We start from the raw sequence: 15,815 nt of genomic DNA, 5'->3' as shown, positions 1-15,815 counted from the left end.
AGCTCGCAAGCAAAGATACAGATGTTTGTTTTTTCCAGGCGCTGTCCGAAATTGGAATAATAGAGAATTATTGTGAAGGTGGTTCGATGAACCCTCTACCAGGCACTTAAATGTGATTTGCAGAGTATCCATGAAGATGCAGATGTAGGCTGGATTCTATGTCTTGTTCAAAGAAAAACCACTATCATGATTTATTAAGTCTTGTGTTAACTGAATTTCCACAACTTCCATTATCACTGAGTAACAAATTATGAGATAATTGCTTTCTTGTGATTCACAGAGTGGCCTATATGGATGTGGCGTTCTGCCACAACTGACTTGTAAGGTTGTAACAAGTGAGTGTACAGTTGATTTTCAATATACCTTTTGTGAACAGTCCATGCTGCTTGCTACCACTCCCACAAGGAAACAGATAAACATCTGCCTCATGAGCAACAAGTTACCTTTGACTGAGCTGATGATATTTGTCTTTGTAGGAGGGTGAAAATCATTTTGGCTTGATGTCTGTTGCAGATCTCTGCTATCTTCAAGGAAAGAACACTTACAAAAGCGTAAATGTAACATACTTGACTGCATCACCCTCATCTTTCTTATTCTGTATCTAATCATTTGTTTAGTGTGAAGTGCTTTCTGAAGCTGTTGCTGAGGATATCCATTTGGTTTGAATACGTTCTTCAAGTAAACAAGCTCATCTTGCAGGTTGAAATATCACATTCCCTATATGCTGAAGTTTTAAGGACAGACACTGTTTGGGAAAGGTAACAGCAGGAACTAGCACAATATGTACAGTTCAAAGTGCAAGGGCTGGGGATGTACTGTGTGTCCTGAGGCACCCACCGTCCAATGGTAATATAAAACAGAAATTTGTGTGTGTGTGTGTGTGTGTGTGTGTGTGTGTGTGTGTGTGTCCGTCCGTCCGTCCGTCCGTCCGTCCGTCCGTCCTAGGTTACTGAAGCCAAACATTGTTTAAAAGAATATTTTACAATGCTGGCTTAAATCGATTACATTACTGCACTGATGGGCTGCATATATTACATGGAATTTAAATTATTGGACATTATTAGTAATATACACATCAATTGGTTCCGCTAAGAAATTGATCAATGGAGTACAATGAGCTGCCCATTAACAAATACTTTAGAGTCCTCTTAAGCAGTACTTTATAAATGGCCAAACTTTTTATGGTTACTGACAACTATTGAACAGATTAGAGATTAGATTAGTAGTTGTTACATAGATCATGAATACGACACTTTGTAATGATGTGGAACTTGTCAGGTTAATAAAAAGTGTCTATACTGGATATTACATTACACAAAATATAACATGACATTAAACTTTTTTTTTTTTTTTTTTTTTTTTTTTTTTGGGGTGGGGAAATTACCCACTTACTACTATATCTGAACATCTAATGAGTAGAAGGAGTTGCCATTCAGAAATTCTTTTAATTTCCTTTTAAATGCTATAGGGCTATCTGTCAGACTTTTGATGCTATTAGGTAAGTGACCAAAGACTTTTGTGGCAGCATAATTTACTCCCTTCTGAGCCAAAGTTAGATTTAACCTTGAGTAGTGAAAATCATCCTTTCTCCTAGTATTGTAGCCATGTACACTGCTATTACTTTTGAATTTGTTTTCATTGTTAATAACAAATTTCATAAGTGAATATATATATTGCGAGGCTACAGTGAAGATGACTAGCTCTTTAAATAAGTGTCTGCAGGATGATCTTGGATGAGCTCCAGTAATTATTCTGATTACATGCTTTTGTGCAATGAACACTTTTTTACTCAATGATGAGTTACCCCAGAATATGATGCCATACGAAAGCAGAGAATGAAAATAGGCGTGATAAGCTAATTTATTGAGATGTATATCGCCAAACTTTGCAATGACCCAAATAGCATAAGTAGCTGAACTCAAACATTTCAGCAGATCTTCAGTGTGTTTTTTCCAGTTCAACCCCTCATCAATGCATACACCTAGAAATTTTGAATATTCTACCTAAGCTACCGATTTCTCATCGAAGTCTATATTTATTAATGGTGTCATTCCATTTACTGTGTGGAACTGTATGTACTGTGTTTTGTCAATGTTTAATGAGAGCCCATTTGCAGAGAACCACTTCATGATTTTCTGAAAAACATCGTTTACAATTTCATCAGTTAATTCTTGTCTGCATGTTACTTGTCTGTATGTTCCTGAATAATGTGTGCCCTTTTAGATCAAAGCAAGTTATATTTACTATTCAGCATAGAACATAGTAGCTTTTTATAGTACCTATTTCACTGTACTAATAACTCTCTCCATATCCTTAAAAGATTATCATCTTGCTGAGTTCAATGGAAAATGTATGTGACTGATGGTATGGATGCAATAAGTATATGATAAAGGACTTCATTTGGAAGAATTTTCTATTGCTCATCACATGTAAAAGGCAATTAGGAGTGAAACATAGTTGCACTATACCTATAATGGTGTTCAGAACCTTTTTTTCCAAATTTTGTTTTTCTTTATGAAAGCTGAAGTACTGCTTTCATTATTACTGATTTTGTTGTAAACAATTAAATACAATTTGAAGTTGTGTTATCTGACCACAGGTCTTTCCTCAAGAATGTTAATAATTATAAGAATTTATATTAAACAAATTACACAGAGAATTTTTTATTACAATTAATAGCGAATCGTGTAACTTTTCTCATACATTTAATTGAATAAAACCTTGCATTTCTCTATTCTCTGTCTAGGACGAGAAGAAATCCATATTCACTGTGAATGGGGTCATGCGAATGGTGAGTCTTATTTTTATGTTTTATTTGCAATTTTATCACCTTTTTCATTTATACATTACTGTCTTCAAACTAAAATATGGTGTTGTTGGTGCTCTTGAAACCGAAATGCTTGAATGAAAAAAATTTTTGTCTCCAAAATGTGGCTAGAAATGTGGCACACAGTTCCTCATTGCTATACTATGTTCCAGGGCCCTGATAGGTCTCATACTGTTCACAATGTCTTACGGGACAAACTGAAAGTGTATGGGATTGCCAGCTGGAAGATGCCAAGGTTAGATTCTATTGTCTAATCGGAAAAGGAAAAGTTGTCTTTCTTCATATCATCTGGCTCTGTTCCATTCCTAGCAATCTGAAATTCTTTTTTTTTTTTAGAAAGAAATTACATGAAAAGGAAGAATGGAAGAATACGATGTGCAGGTACCGAATGAAAGAATGAGCAGTTCTGAAGCCAAGGTACGGAGATGCATAAGACAAAGGAAACAGCTCAGAAGTAATTTTGTTGTAGTCTATATCCGAGTTACATCTACATACATAGGTGGTAAAGCCACTGCGAAGTGCATAGCAGAGGGTATTCCCCATAGTACCCTGTACAAGGATTTCTTCCTTTTTCTTATGTGTATGTAATACCAGAACGGTGATTGCTCAAACAGCTCTATAATTAATTTAATCTTGTCTTTGAGGTCTGCACAGGAGTGGTACAAATGGGCAAGAGATGAGAAACAGAGTGAGTACAGGTCTAAAGTTGAGGGCTGCATACACCAGAACTCAAGGTGCCTGTTACATCAGAGTTAGACTGACTACCTTCCTTCTTACTACAGTTCTGAGAGTATGATGAGCCTGAAAAGACCAGTGCTGTGGTCACTTCCTACTTGTTGATTCATTCTCTCTTACTGAAGCATACTGGAGTGAGGCTAACTCATTCTTAGTACTGAAGTCTAGTGCACAATCTCGCTACAGTACAGTAGCATTGGCAGGGCAAATGACCGATTGTTGGGATCAGATGGCCTCTGACAAAGCTGTCTTTTGCAAGACTGTGAAATGTGTGAGACAAAAATAGGGTGATGCAGTGTATACAATAGAAAATGTGCTGCATCAGAGGAAGAACGATGTTTGGAAATGTTTAACACTATATTCCGAGCTTCAGATGAAAAACATGCATAGTTCATCCAATTAAAACAAAATTGTTGTTTTCTTGTTTGTTTCACCTCCACCATATAGTCTACTTGCATCCAACTACAGATTCCAGAGGAATAGGCAGTGGAAGAGATTTGCAAGTTGAGTCTCTGAGTGTACAGAGACAGGAAGTTTGGAGTTGAAATTGTATTACCTGCTGGCAAGTTTAAAGCAAGTATGTGGAGCTCTTTCTAATCTCTAGTAGGGGCCCATGGTATATTCCTAGATTCCTCATTTAATACTAACTCTTGAAACTTTGTAAGTAGGCTTTCACAGGATAGCTGATGTCTATCTTCAAGTGTCTGCCAGTATAGGCTTTTCCATGTTTCTGTGACAATCTGCTTTGTGAGTTGAACAAACCTGACTACATTTGCTGCCCTTAAAATTCAATACAGCCTGTTAGTTCTGTGTGGTATGGGTCCCATACACTTTAGGTGTGTCACATGAGTAATATGTAAGCAGTCACCTTTGAAGACTGACTGCTGTACAGGCTACCACCAGTCTAAGGGGTATAGGTAGTAATGACTTAACAGTTTGAAAAATTTTTCATAACAGTCAGTACTTTGATACTTCCTGTCATGGCCTGTGAACCAGTTTCAACAATCGTTATAGCCCGGAAGTAGTTATTTCCAGTTAGGATTGCTTGTGGGCAAAGGTTCCCATGTGTTGACTGTAAAAGCCAACAAAATGAGTGAGGAAGGTATCACATGCTGGATGCAGCAGATATGAGTGGAGTGTTGGTTGCACAGCTGACTCTCTTTCTCTCTCTCGATGGATTTCTATCTCCCTCTCCTTTTCTACATCCCTCACTCTTCTGAGTGAGTGGTGCTGCTACACCAAACCTAGGGCACGCCAATTGTACTCTGTAATGTAGAATATATTTTGGTTTTACCTCTTAAATGCATTGTTCTCTTATGAACATGTCTGGATGACCCACATGATGACCCACGTCCACCTGATGGCTTGTACTCTCCATTTTTCCAGTAACCTAACAAAATCTGTCACTTTACCTATGACTGATCCTATGGGTTTCAACTTCATGTCTCCACAAACTGTTATAACCAGACATTTGCATGATTTAACTGACACCAAATCTGACTCTTAGTATTGTAGTATCAGAATGCCACTATTCTGCATTTTATGAAGAGTACAATTTTATATTTCTCAAAGTTAAGTAGGTTGTCTATGTGACCTGATGCTTTCCCATCATACATGCTGTTTGAAGGGTTCTCGGGTGTCAAGCCAGAAACAATTGTCAAATGCCCATGATATTTTGGCGAATAACTGTTTCACCATTATCAAGTGGTCTATCAGCACCACCTGATGATGGCAGATCGGTTATTCGCTGAAATATCATGGGCATTCATGATTATAGCTGGCTGGACACCTGAGAACTCTTCAAATAGTTTTTCTATATTTGCAGCACTCTGAAATCTTATCAACCTCCGACTGAATATTTTGTACAGTTTTTTTGGATAGCACTTCATTAAAGAAAAGAGGTGTCACTATTTTGCTAGGAGATTTTAATGCGCAAATAGGAACGGGAAGGAAGTTTAGAGGTCCTGTGGGAGATTATCCAGCCCACAAGAGAACAAACAAGAATGGTGAGAGATTAGTGGAACTGTCTAGGACACACAAGATGAGAATAATGACCACCCATTACAAAGCTAAGCCAAGCAAGAAAATAATGTGGGTCAGCCCTGAAAACAGGATTGAGGAAAAACAGCTACACCATGTAGCAATCCGTGACAAGAATCACAGAGAGATTATGAACACAAAAGTGAGGAAAAATACCAGGATGGAATCAGATCACCACCTTGTCGAAATAAAATGCAGATGGATACCCAACAGAGCAAGGAAATGTAGGACCATTAACACCCACAGAATCGACCTAGATCTTCTGAAAAAAAAAAAAAAAACACAGAGCAGAGTATTCAAAGAGAATGGTAGTTCAGAGTGATTGGAAGAGAGTGAGAGATATGATGGAAGAAGAGGCAGTGGGACTGACCACTCACAACAAGAAAAGGAAGCACGAGTGGTGGGCGGAAGAATGTGAGAATGCAGCCGAGATCAGGAGGAAAACATGGATGAAATGTAAATCCTGTACAAAGCAAGAAGACTGGTCGAAATTCCAGAACGCAAGAAAAATTGCTAACAAAATGATCAGAAATGCCAAGAGAAGTAGATGGTTTGAGAAACTGGAAGAAGCAAACACAACCTTCAAGAAACACAAACCACATATCTTTTTCCGAGAAATGAAGAGCAGAATCAAAGGTTTCGAGGCATAAGAATCCTTCGTAATGGTACATATAGTATAAGATGGCACAATAAAAATTGGCGAGAAAGAGGTGTGCGAGGAAATGGCTAGGAGTTTTAGAGATTTGCTGAATGCAGAAGCACCAACAGTAAAGTGGACCCCTTACACTCTAGGAACAAAAGTCAGGATAGACAATGTACCCAACATGGCAGAAGTAGCAGAGGCAGAAGCAGAGAGACAGAAGAATAGGCAAAGACAGCACTAAAAAGTTTAGCCGAAACAGCAGAAAAAGTCAGACTGAAGATTGCATATAAGAAGACCCAGACATTGAACACTGGAAGGCAGATGACCAAATGGTTGACAAAGTCCACAGTTTTCGCTATTTTGGGGAGAAGGTAACAGGTGGCATACAAAGCAACAGTAGTGCAGTAGACAGGGCACAGATTTTGCAGAAGCTTCGGTATGCGGTGAATTTAACATATGGCAAGAAAAATCTGTCATGGAATTCAAAACTGTGACATTACACAGCAACTGTAAGAAATGCTGCTCTCTATGCATCAGAAATGATCACACTCGGCAAGAGAGCTTCTATGCAGCTGGAGGAGGAGGAGCAGAAAAATTTGGGAGGCATATGAGACACCAAAAACATGGGGATATCTGGATACACAGAACACGACAGGAACTGTATGAAAATATTGAACCCATATCGAGCGAGATACGGAAGAGGAGGTTACGATTTGTTGGGCACATCGTGAGGCTGGACGAGGAAAGGTTGACTAAGAAGATATGGAATGCAACATGTCATACAGGAAACAACAGGTTGAAGGAAGTCAGAGATGACTGGAAGGCTGTAGGAATAAAAGAAAGGGATCTGCAGGCAATAGTACAGGACAGGGAGAAGTATAAAGGGTTTGGTGGATGGTTACAGGTGGCTGGACAACAAAATCAAAGTTTCTTAACAGAAGAAGAAAGAAACAGAAGAAGTGAAAGAATGAAGAGGTATTGGGAAGAAAGAAGACTTGCAAAACAAGCCACACGTGATCCTGAAGGGTCTTAACGAAGCAGAAGAAGAAGAAGAGAAGGGTATTAACAAAGCAGCAGCAGCAGAAGAAGAAGAAGAAAATAAAACTGCATCATCTGCTAAAAGTCTGACATTACTATTAATATTGTCTGTTTGATCATTAATAAACAAGCTGAACAACAACAAGGATTCAAACACTTCCCTGGGGCACAACTGTAGTTACTTCTACATATATCAGTGACTCACCATGCAAGATAACATGCTGCGTCTTCCCTGCCACAAAATTCTCAAACCCGGCACAAATTTTAAGTGATACCTTATACCATTGTACTGTCATTAAAAAGCACTGGCGTGCTACAATTGTGAAAGTTTTTCAGAAGTCAAGAAATACTGCATCCACTTATTTGCCTTGACCCATCATTACATTTGAGCTCAGAATATGTTCTAAGATCCTATAACAGATGGATGTCAAGGATACCGGATAGAAATTTTGTGGATCACTTCTGCTACCCTTCTTGTAGATAAGTGTGACTGTGCTTTCTTTCAACCACTAAGCACAGTTTTTTGTTTGAGATATTCTTGTTATACTGTGGTTCAGAGAGTAGCTATCTTACCTGCAAATTCTGCACAGAATCTGCCTGGGATTCTAATGGACTGTAGGTCTTGTTCAGTTTTAGTGTCAGCTGTTTATCAATGCCACTGTGCCACTGTCACTAACATCTAAATCATGTATCTCTGCAGTGGTGTGCATATTTAAATGGGACAGCACTCCTGGATCAATCCTACAAATTGACATATGCTGGTAATCAGCAGGATTTGCCTTCTACTGATGACATTCACACATTTGATGGTCCTACTCACAATCAAGTCACCACAGAAGCATCAGTATTTTCACTTTAACAAATGCAAACACTTACACATTAGGGATCCATTGAATCCAGTCCTGAAATTTATGGATAAGATTGCTCTGATGAAGAATTTCTCAATAAATAAACCAGTAATCTCATGATAGCTTTTGCACCCTAAAACTAGTCTGTTGAGATTATGAGCAACAGTATGTCAAGAAGCCTTATTGTGCCTCTCAAATGAAATAATGTCCCATCCACAGCACTATGCTGGGCTAAAATCTGTTTACCACTATTACACCAAATGTATGATTTTCTAAAGATCAAACATATCAAAAAATATTTTCATATCTGCACGAATTATCAATATCCATCCACTTTCTCCATTGTGTGTCATAGTCTCTTAGTTTGTATGAGCCTTTTTTACCCCAAGGCTCTTACTCAACATGCAGTACATTATGCTGACATTTTATCAACATACCCCCAGCCACAACAGTGCTTTTGAGCTCCAGAGACAGGAAATCAACCATGAAACACCACCTTAGCTTTCACGATACACAAGGTCTTAATTTACTGCCGTCTTTTAACTACTGATTTCTCTTTTTATACCCACAGCTTTATTTACTCCACTCTTCTCTTTCTGTTAATGTCCCTCTCATTTTATTAGAGGCAGTATATGAGGTGTAATCAAAAATATGTATTAGAAGCAAAGTAATAAGCTTACATGGAATTTGATTTAATCTTCTTCAAAGTACTGTCATTGGCTAGCAGTACACTTATTTCCATGTTGAACCCATGACTGGAAGCCAATGTTGGATCCATGACTGGATGCATTTCTGGAAGGGCATTCAGCTGCTTCATCATGGCTCTCTCACTGTCAGGAATGGTGTTAAAGCATTTCCTTTTAAGCACAGTTTTAATTTTTGGGCAGAGCCAGATGTTGCATGGTGCTACAGCTGGTGCGAAAGGCAGACAGGAACATTTTTTTCCAGCCAAAAGCTCACGAATCAGAAGTGAGGTGTGGTTCAAATGGCTCTGAGCACTATGGGACTTAACATCTGAAGTCATCAGTCCCCTAGAACTTAGAACTACTTAAACCTAACTAACCTAAGGACATCACACACATCCATGCCCAAGGCAGGATTCGAAACTGCGACCGTAGCGGTTCCAGACTGAAGCGCCTAGAACCGCTCAGCCACAGCAGCCGGCTATGAGGTGTGGCATGGCACACTGTTGGGATGAAGAAGAAAGCCGTTGGCCCAGCTGTCTGGCCACTTTCATCATACATCGTTTTCCAAATGTTGCAGCATGCCTTTGTAAAATTCAGCTTTTACAGTTCTCCTTGAACAAACTCTGATTGGGGTATACACTTGTTAGCTCTGAATTTTCATTTCAGAATCATAACCACAGGCCCAAGTTTCACCTCCAATTACAATTGAGGACATGAAGTCCTGATCTCAATGAAGATTATCATTCAACTCCATGCAAATTGATACAAAATTTTCCTTCCACTCATCCTTCCTCATTTTCAAATTATCAGTTAAAAATGTTTTGCATGGACTTGTATGAGATGCTAAGTTCTTTGCTAAGCTCTTGAATTGTTATTCAAATGTTTTAACAAACAATTCTTCTCACTTTTTGCATTTTTTCTGTTTTTTAGTTTAACAGACATCCCAAACGTCGTTCGTTTTCTACCAACTCATTTCCACTTTTAAATTGCTCATGGCACTTGTAAACAGTCTTCAGAGTTACAGCATTATTGCCATTGATCTATTTCAACATTTCATGAGTTTCTTTAGCAATTTTTTGCAACATGAAACAGGACTATTGAGTTGCACAACGCACGACACACGCAGTAAACACCACTTCACTCTGACGTCTCTGGACCTTGACTGACAAGTCAGAACGTGTTCCAACTTGATGCTGCCTGTCTCAATGGATCAGGCTATTGGACAAATTACATCAAATGATTGTACTGTTTGCACTTTCACCATATTTTTTTGATCACACTTTGTACAAGCTCATTTTGTCAGATATTAGAATCATTGTGTAGCATTAGGATTTCATTTTATTTTGCCATATAATCTGACAACAAATTTACATTCAAAATCGTAAGTCTTAACAGAAAATTGTTTGTACAGAAATTGATCAGAACATTTCTGGAGACTGAAGAGCCAAATTATTATTTTTCTCTCCACATTCACCATGTTTTACACTGATGCAACTTTACATTACCTAATGAAATCATTGAACAGAAACATAACCTGGAAGAGGAATAGATTAACAGGACAAGAGTGAACGAGACTTTTTAAAATGGACCACAAAATGAAGGTTAAACAAATTTACACATCATTACGTGCTCTTCTCCTAATTTTCTTCAATCAGCAGCTTCTTCCCATTTCCAGTTTAATAAATAATAAATATTTGTGTGTCCCTTACACTTGTCTTCATTTATTCTGTTTTTAAAATCTTCCTTTCCCCTTCAAGCTATCTCCTCCTTAACTCAGTTTGTCCCTGAATATAAAAAAAATACCCCAGTATTTTATACGAATGTGTGGTGTCTGTTCTCTTGGACATGTTAGAATCATTGTTTTGTGCTAGGATTTCATTTTATTTTGCCACAGAATCTGATTAACAAATTTCAATTCAAAATTGTACGTCTTAATAGAAATTCGTCTGTAGAAAAAATAACAGGTACCATGCAGAATCCACAACTATTATACATTATATGTCAACTGAAGGTGAGGAGGTGAAGAAAGGAAAGGAAGGAAGGGATCACTGCTGTCAGTTGCATCAGGACATTATGTGGGATCTGTGGCTACAAGCGAAAATCTGTGCCGGACCGAGATACAAACCTAGGACCTCATGCTTACCAAGCGGTCTGGTCTGGTCTGGTAAACATTTTCACTCAGTGCCACCGATTCTGTGTGAGGCCCTGATGCAGCAGACACCAGTGATTCCCTCCCTTTCTTCCCCTCTCCACTTTCAATTTACATGTAGGTATAACATCTGCAGAGTCTACGTAGTGTCTGTTCTTTTCGTATGATCTGATTGGCCTAGCTGGGCAATGGATCTACCTTCTTCAGTGCAGATGCACAAATATGTCCGACCTCCTTTGGGAATTACAGAGAGCAAACACGGAGGAAATGGACAGGGGCTGTGGATAGGTGGCACTCCACAGTGATGGAGACTGATGTGTTCACCAGGGTCCTGAGGGAGCCTCTACTAGGCTAAAAGACTCTACTATGTTCAGGAACATATTCTGTAATTTTTCTACTTTCTTTCACCTTGTTTATTTGGTACACTGGCACCGTTACGAAACTACTTCTGTCAATGCGACACTGTACCAATGTCTAACCTGCTGCACCATGTAATACAAAAAATGTAATCTGAAACTGAAAATAGTTGTTGTCTTTAATCTGAAGCCTGGCTTTACGCAACTCTCCATATCTGTCTGTCCTGTATACGCCGCATCATCTCTGCATAATTACTGCAAGCTAAACCCACTTGAACCAGCTTACTATAGTTGAGTTTTGGTCTCTCTGTCTCTCTCTCTCTATAATTTTCCGGTCTCATATTTCTCTCCATTACCAAATTGAATATTCCTTGGCCCTTCATGATGAATCTTATCAACCAACCTCTTCTTTTCATGTACCCTGTGCCACAAATTTATTTTCTCCTGAAATCCTCTCAGTGTCTCCTCAATGGTTATCTGACCTATCCATGTGATCTTCAGCACTCTTCTGTAGCACTGCTTTTCAAAAGCTTCTTTTTCTTCTTATATGACTTAATCATCATCTACATTTCACTCTTATATATATAAGGCTACACTAGAGACAAGTACCTTAAGAAATGACTTCCTGTTTCTCAGAAACACTTTTGGCAGTTTGCATTTTATATCCTTGTTACTTCAGCCTTAGTCAGTTATTTTGGTACTCAATATTAAAACTCTGTCTACTTTTAGCACTCATTTCCTAGTCTAACACACATGGAATCGCCTGATTTAATTTGACTACTCTCCATTACCCTTGTTTCACTTAATGTTCATATTATAACTTCTTTGCAATACACTATCCATTTTGATTAACTGATCTTCCAAGTCCTGTGTCTTTTCTGACAGAATAACAATGTCACCAGCAAATATTACAGAAGTTTTTATTTCTTTTCCCTGAACTTCAATTATCTCTGCTTCCTGTCACATTCTTTGGCTAAATAATCATAAAATTAGTAAGTCCTCCTCCCCCCACCCTTTAAAACTTTCATGCAGGAGTCTCAGTTTTACAACAATGCAAGAAAAGACAGATTGCTACTTACCATAAAGAAGGCTCGTCAAGTTGCAGACAGGCGCAATTAAAAGACACTCCACAAAGAGTTCAGCCACAACCTTCATCAGTAAAACACACACACACACACACACACACACACACACACACACACACACACACACACACACACCTACCTTTCACACACACAAAAAGCAAGCACACCTCATGCACACACAACTACCAACTCCAGCATCTTGGGCTGGAATGCAGCTATCATGTGGGATGCAAGCAGCAACCTGGAGGAGGTGGGAAAGTGGAAGAGGAAGGGGTGGGGATGGTGGAGAGTCAGTGAAGGAAATGGTTGGTGTCTTTGGCATGGGAGGCTAGATTACGGGCAATTGACTGGAGGTGTCAGTTAATGAGGGCTGAAAATCTTTCAGTGGGGCCACAACAACCAGCCACAATGGTGCATCCAGGATTGTTGGGCTTGTGGATTTTGGGGAGCATGTAGAAGGTATGTGTGCAGGATGTTATAGGGGCAAGGAGCGAAACGGATTCAGGGGAGATTTCTGGAAAGTGCCTAAGGCTTTAAGCAGGGACTGGAGTTTGTGTTGGACTTCTGGGATTGGATCACTCTGGTAGTGTTTATAGGTGGGGGAGTCAGATAATTGGTAGAGGCCTTCTGCCAGGTAGTCACAGCAATTCATAACAACAGTGATGGAATCTTTGATTGCAAGTTGTATGGTTAGGTCAAGATTTGTTTTGAGGTTGTTATGGGTGTTCTTTCTTCTACTTAAAGATTGGTGTTCTGATGAAGGGACCTGGGGAAGGATGGAGGGGCTAAGTTGGAGGTAAGGAATTCCTGGAAGTGACCAGCAGGTGATTAGGTGGGATGGGGGGGGATCATGATTGGATGGTGGAAGAGGCAGGGTTCAGTGTTGGAATTAGGCTGGTTTTGGTTGGAGGGATTCTACAGTAACATAGTGTTCCCACATCTTCCACTCAACAATTTCCACCCCGTCTCTCCTTATCATCTCCTCCCCATTCTCATTTCCCATCTTGTTTATTTGCAGCCCTCTGCCAATGATCTGCTCATCTCTTCCCACTCCTCTCCTTTTCCCCCCACCTCTCTGCCCCACATCCTTCTGACACTGCCCCTGTTGGCAATCTAGTCCCTGCACACACCACCAGACAGAGTTCATCTCTCTCCCCACCCACACACTACTATCCCTTTCCCTTCCAGTTTCCCACCCCGAGATGCTAGAGTTGGCAGTCATTTGTGCATGGTGTGTGTGTGTGGGGAGGGGGGGGGGGGGGGCGCATGCGCGTGTGTGTGCCTGTTGTACACTAAGTAGCTATCTGTCTTTTCTTACATTGTTAATATTCCTAGCTGGAGTTTCCATTGTTTGATTGTCTCAGATTTATAGTACGTAAGTAGGGCCCAAGGCTAAGCTCGATCTTGATAGTTGTCTTGAATGCCACTGGAGCCACTGGCTTCTTCTTCTTCTGGCAGAAGGGTTAGAGGGGAAGTATAAGGGCTGAAGGAAAAGGACTGGTGAGGTTTATGAAATGAGGAGAGTTTGGAAAAGTCACACTGGACCCTAGGTCAGGGAAGAATTATTGGACAGGATGAGATGGAAAGCTACTAGCTTACTGATTACTACTAAAACTCACATAAAAATTAAAGTATTGCTATCCAAAACTGTACTGGTGTGAGATAGTATTATGAAGAAACAAATGAATCATCTCTCACTGAAAACTCAATTCCCTACAAGGGATAACTAAATTACACTCATCGCTCAAATAGTAACATTATATTGGATGTGATAAATGTTCATAAATGCAAGTCATTAAAAACCGATTTGGAACACGCACACACAGGGTTGTACTGAAGCTTAATCTGGCAGTGCAAGCATTCATAGGATCCGTCTTAAGGTCTGTCTTGAGTACTAAAAGGGTACTTCAGTTACAGGTGTCATACTTTGCGAGCATCTTTTGTAGCTGGCATAGGATTTTCAACAGGAAAGAGCCGTGATATCACTTTCCGTCTGATCAGTCTTTCTGTTAGTTATTTTCATCTGCAGAAGAAATCCAACTGCTTTCAGTAGCCTCACTCCTTTGATTTTAACGGAGGTAAGAACCTGCTTTGCTGGTGACAAGTTGAAAAGTTTTAAAATATTTTTAACGAAATTATATAACTGAATTCAACATTTTACCTCTCTTATGGAAAGATATAACTGCCATTTGGCTGTGTAATATGCTTTATTACACAACCCAGATTTCAGCCTTAGACAATTATCAAGTGTTAAAAATGTCAAAAATAATGTTAAAAATTGTCTGACTTTTTTGGAAAACAAGACATCATTAATATATTTCTCTTCATTTACATAAACCTGATATTATTACGTAAAAATGAGAACATTTTTGTGATATGTTTATGTTGATTGCTGCTTACATACAGTGAAACACAGTCTGAAGCTGTAATTTGGTCATTCATTTTATTTCACAGCCTCATAATGTATGTGAGTTATTCAAATTGCCACCCATTTAACATAACACAGCAACGTTCTCTCTTCTACTTACGAAACATCAGGTTTATATAACTGAAGATATATATTTTAACGATAACTTGAGTTCCACATAAGTCAGAAGGTTTTTGACATTTGTAACACTTGATAATGGCCTACCACTGAAATCTGGATTGTATAATAAAGCATATCATACAGTCAAATGGTGGATACATCTTTACATAGCTTTTATATGACCGTGGCTCCACATCAAGGAAAAATCATTTTACCTATAATTTGCTGTGATACGTTACTGAACAAATATAAATTGCTACTTTTATGTATGAATCTGTATTCTGTAAATTATCTATCTGTTTCAGAAATGGAATGATGAGAAAATGAGATGGAATCCACTAGCTTACAACAATATTTCACTGCTGTATTTCACAAATCGAGAAATATGGCAACCAGATATTATTCTTGTCAAGTAGGTCTACTTCTATTATTCTCTGACATGTAAATTTTAACAATAAATACGCTAATATTTTATCAAAAGATATTTTTATTTTTAAAATTATTAGCAGCATTCTTTATTTGCAGTACAAACCTAGAACGGTACCTTAGAAATTCTATCCATGTTTCTCCAATAGGCTCTTATGCTGTGTGTCTTCCATGGCATTCAAAGTGTCAAAGCAGATAAGGAAGTTCATGGCACAACCATACCTCACCAAATTCATTTTTCCCAAGAACACATGTTGTTCTGCACTACATACAGTAAATTCATTTATCAAAGGGAGCTTGATTATATAAACAGGGAAAATCAAAAAGCAGTGATGGCAGTCCACTTGCTTATCCCACCTGCTGATCTTACAAATATTTATGCTGTTCATTTAAAGTATTATGCCAGACTGCTGGAAAAAAGCCTATCTTTCTTTCTAAGAAATATAAAATAATAG

At 38.8% G+C, this 15,815-nt stretch overlaps 2 protein-coding genes across 4 annotated transcripts in view; one reads left to right on the top strand and one right to left on the bottom strand.

The window, feature by feature from the left end:
- LOC126481692 (vesicle transport protein USE1) overlaps nt 1-15,815 on the bottom strand; it is a 116,808-nt gene that overhangs the window by 63,460 nt on the left and 37,533 nt on the right. The gene's annotated exons all lie outside the window — the stretch shown is intronic.
- LOC126481690 (acetylcholine receptor subunit beta-like 2) overlaps nt 1-15,815 on the top strand; it is a 47,732-nt gene that overhangs the window by 4,225 nt on the left and 27,692 nt on the right. The window contains exons 4-5 of the mRNA XM_050105632.1: nt 2,747-2,791; nt 15,240-15,346. Of these exons, the coding sequence (XP_049961589.1) occupies nt 2,747-2,791; nt 15,240-15,346 (152 nt within the window). The remainder of the gene's footprint in view (nt 1-2,746; nt 2,792-15,239; nt 15,347-15,815) is intronic.

Source organism: Schistocerca serialis, chromosome 5 (genome assembly GCF_023864345.2).
Source record: "Schistocerca serialis cubense isolate TAMUIC-IGC-003099 chromosome 5, iqSchSeri2.2, whole genome shotgun sequence".
Classification (NCBI taxonomy): Eukaryota; Metazoa; Arthropoda; class Insecta; order Orthoptera; family Acrididae; genus Schistocerca; species Schistocerca serialis.
The sequence above is the reverse complement of the archived record's forward strand: the minus strand, read 5'-3'. Positions and strand labels throughout refer to the sequence as shown.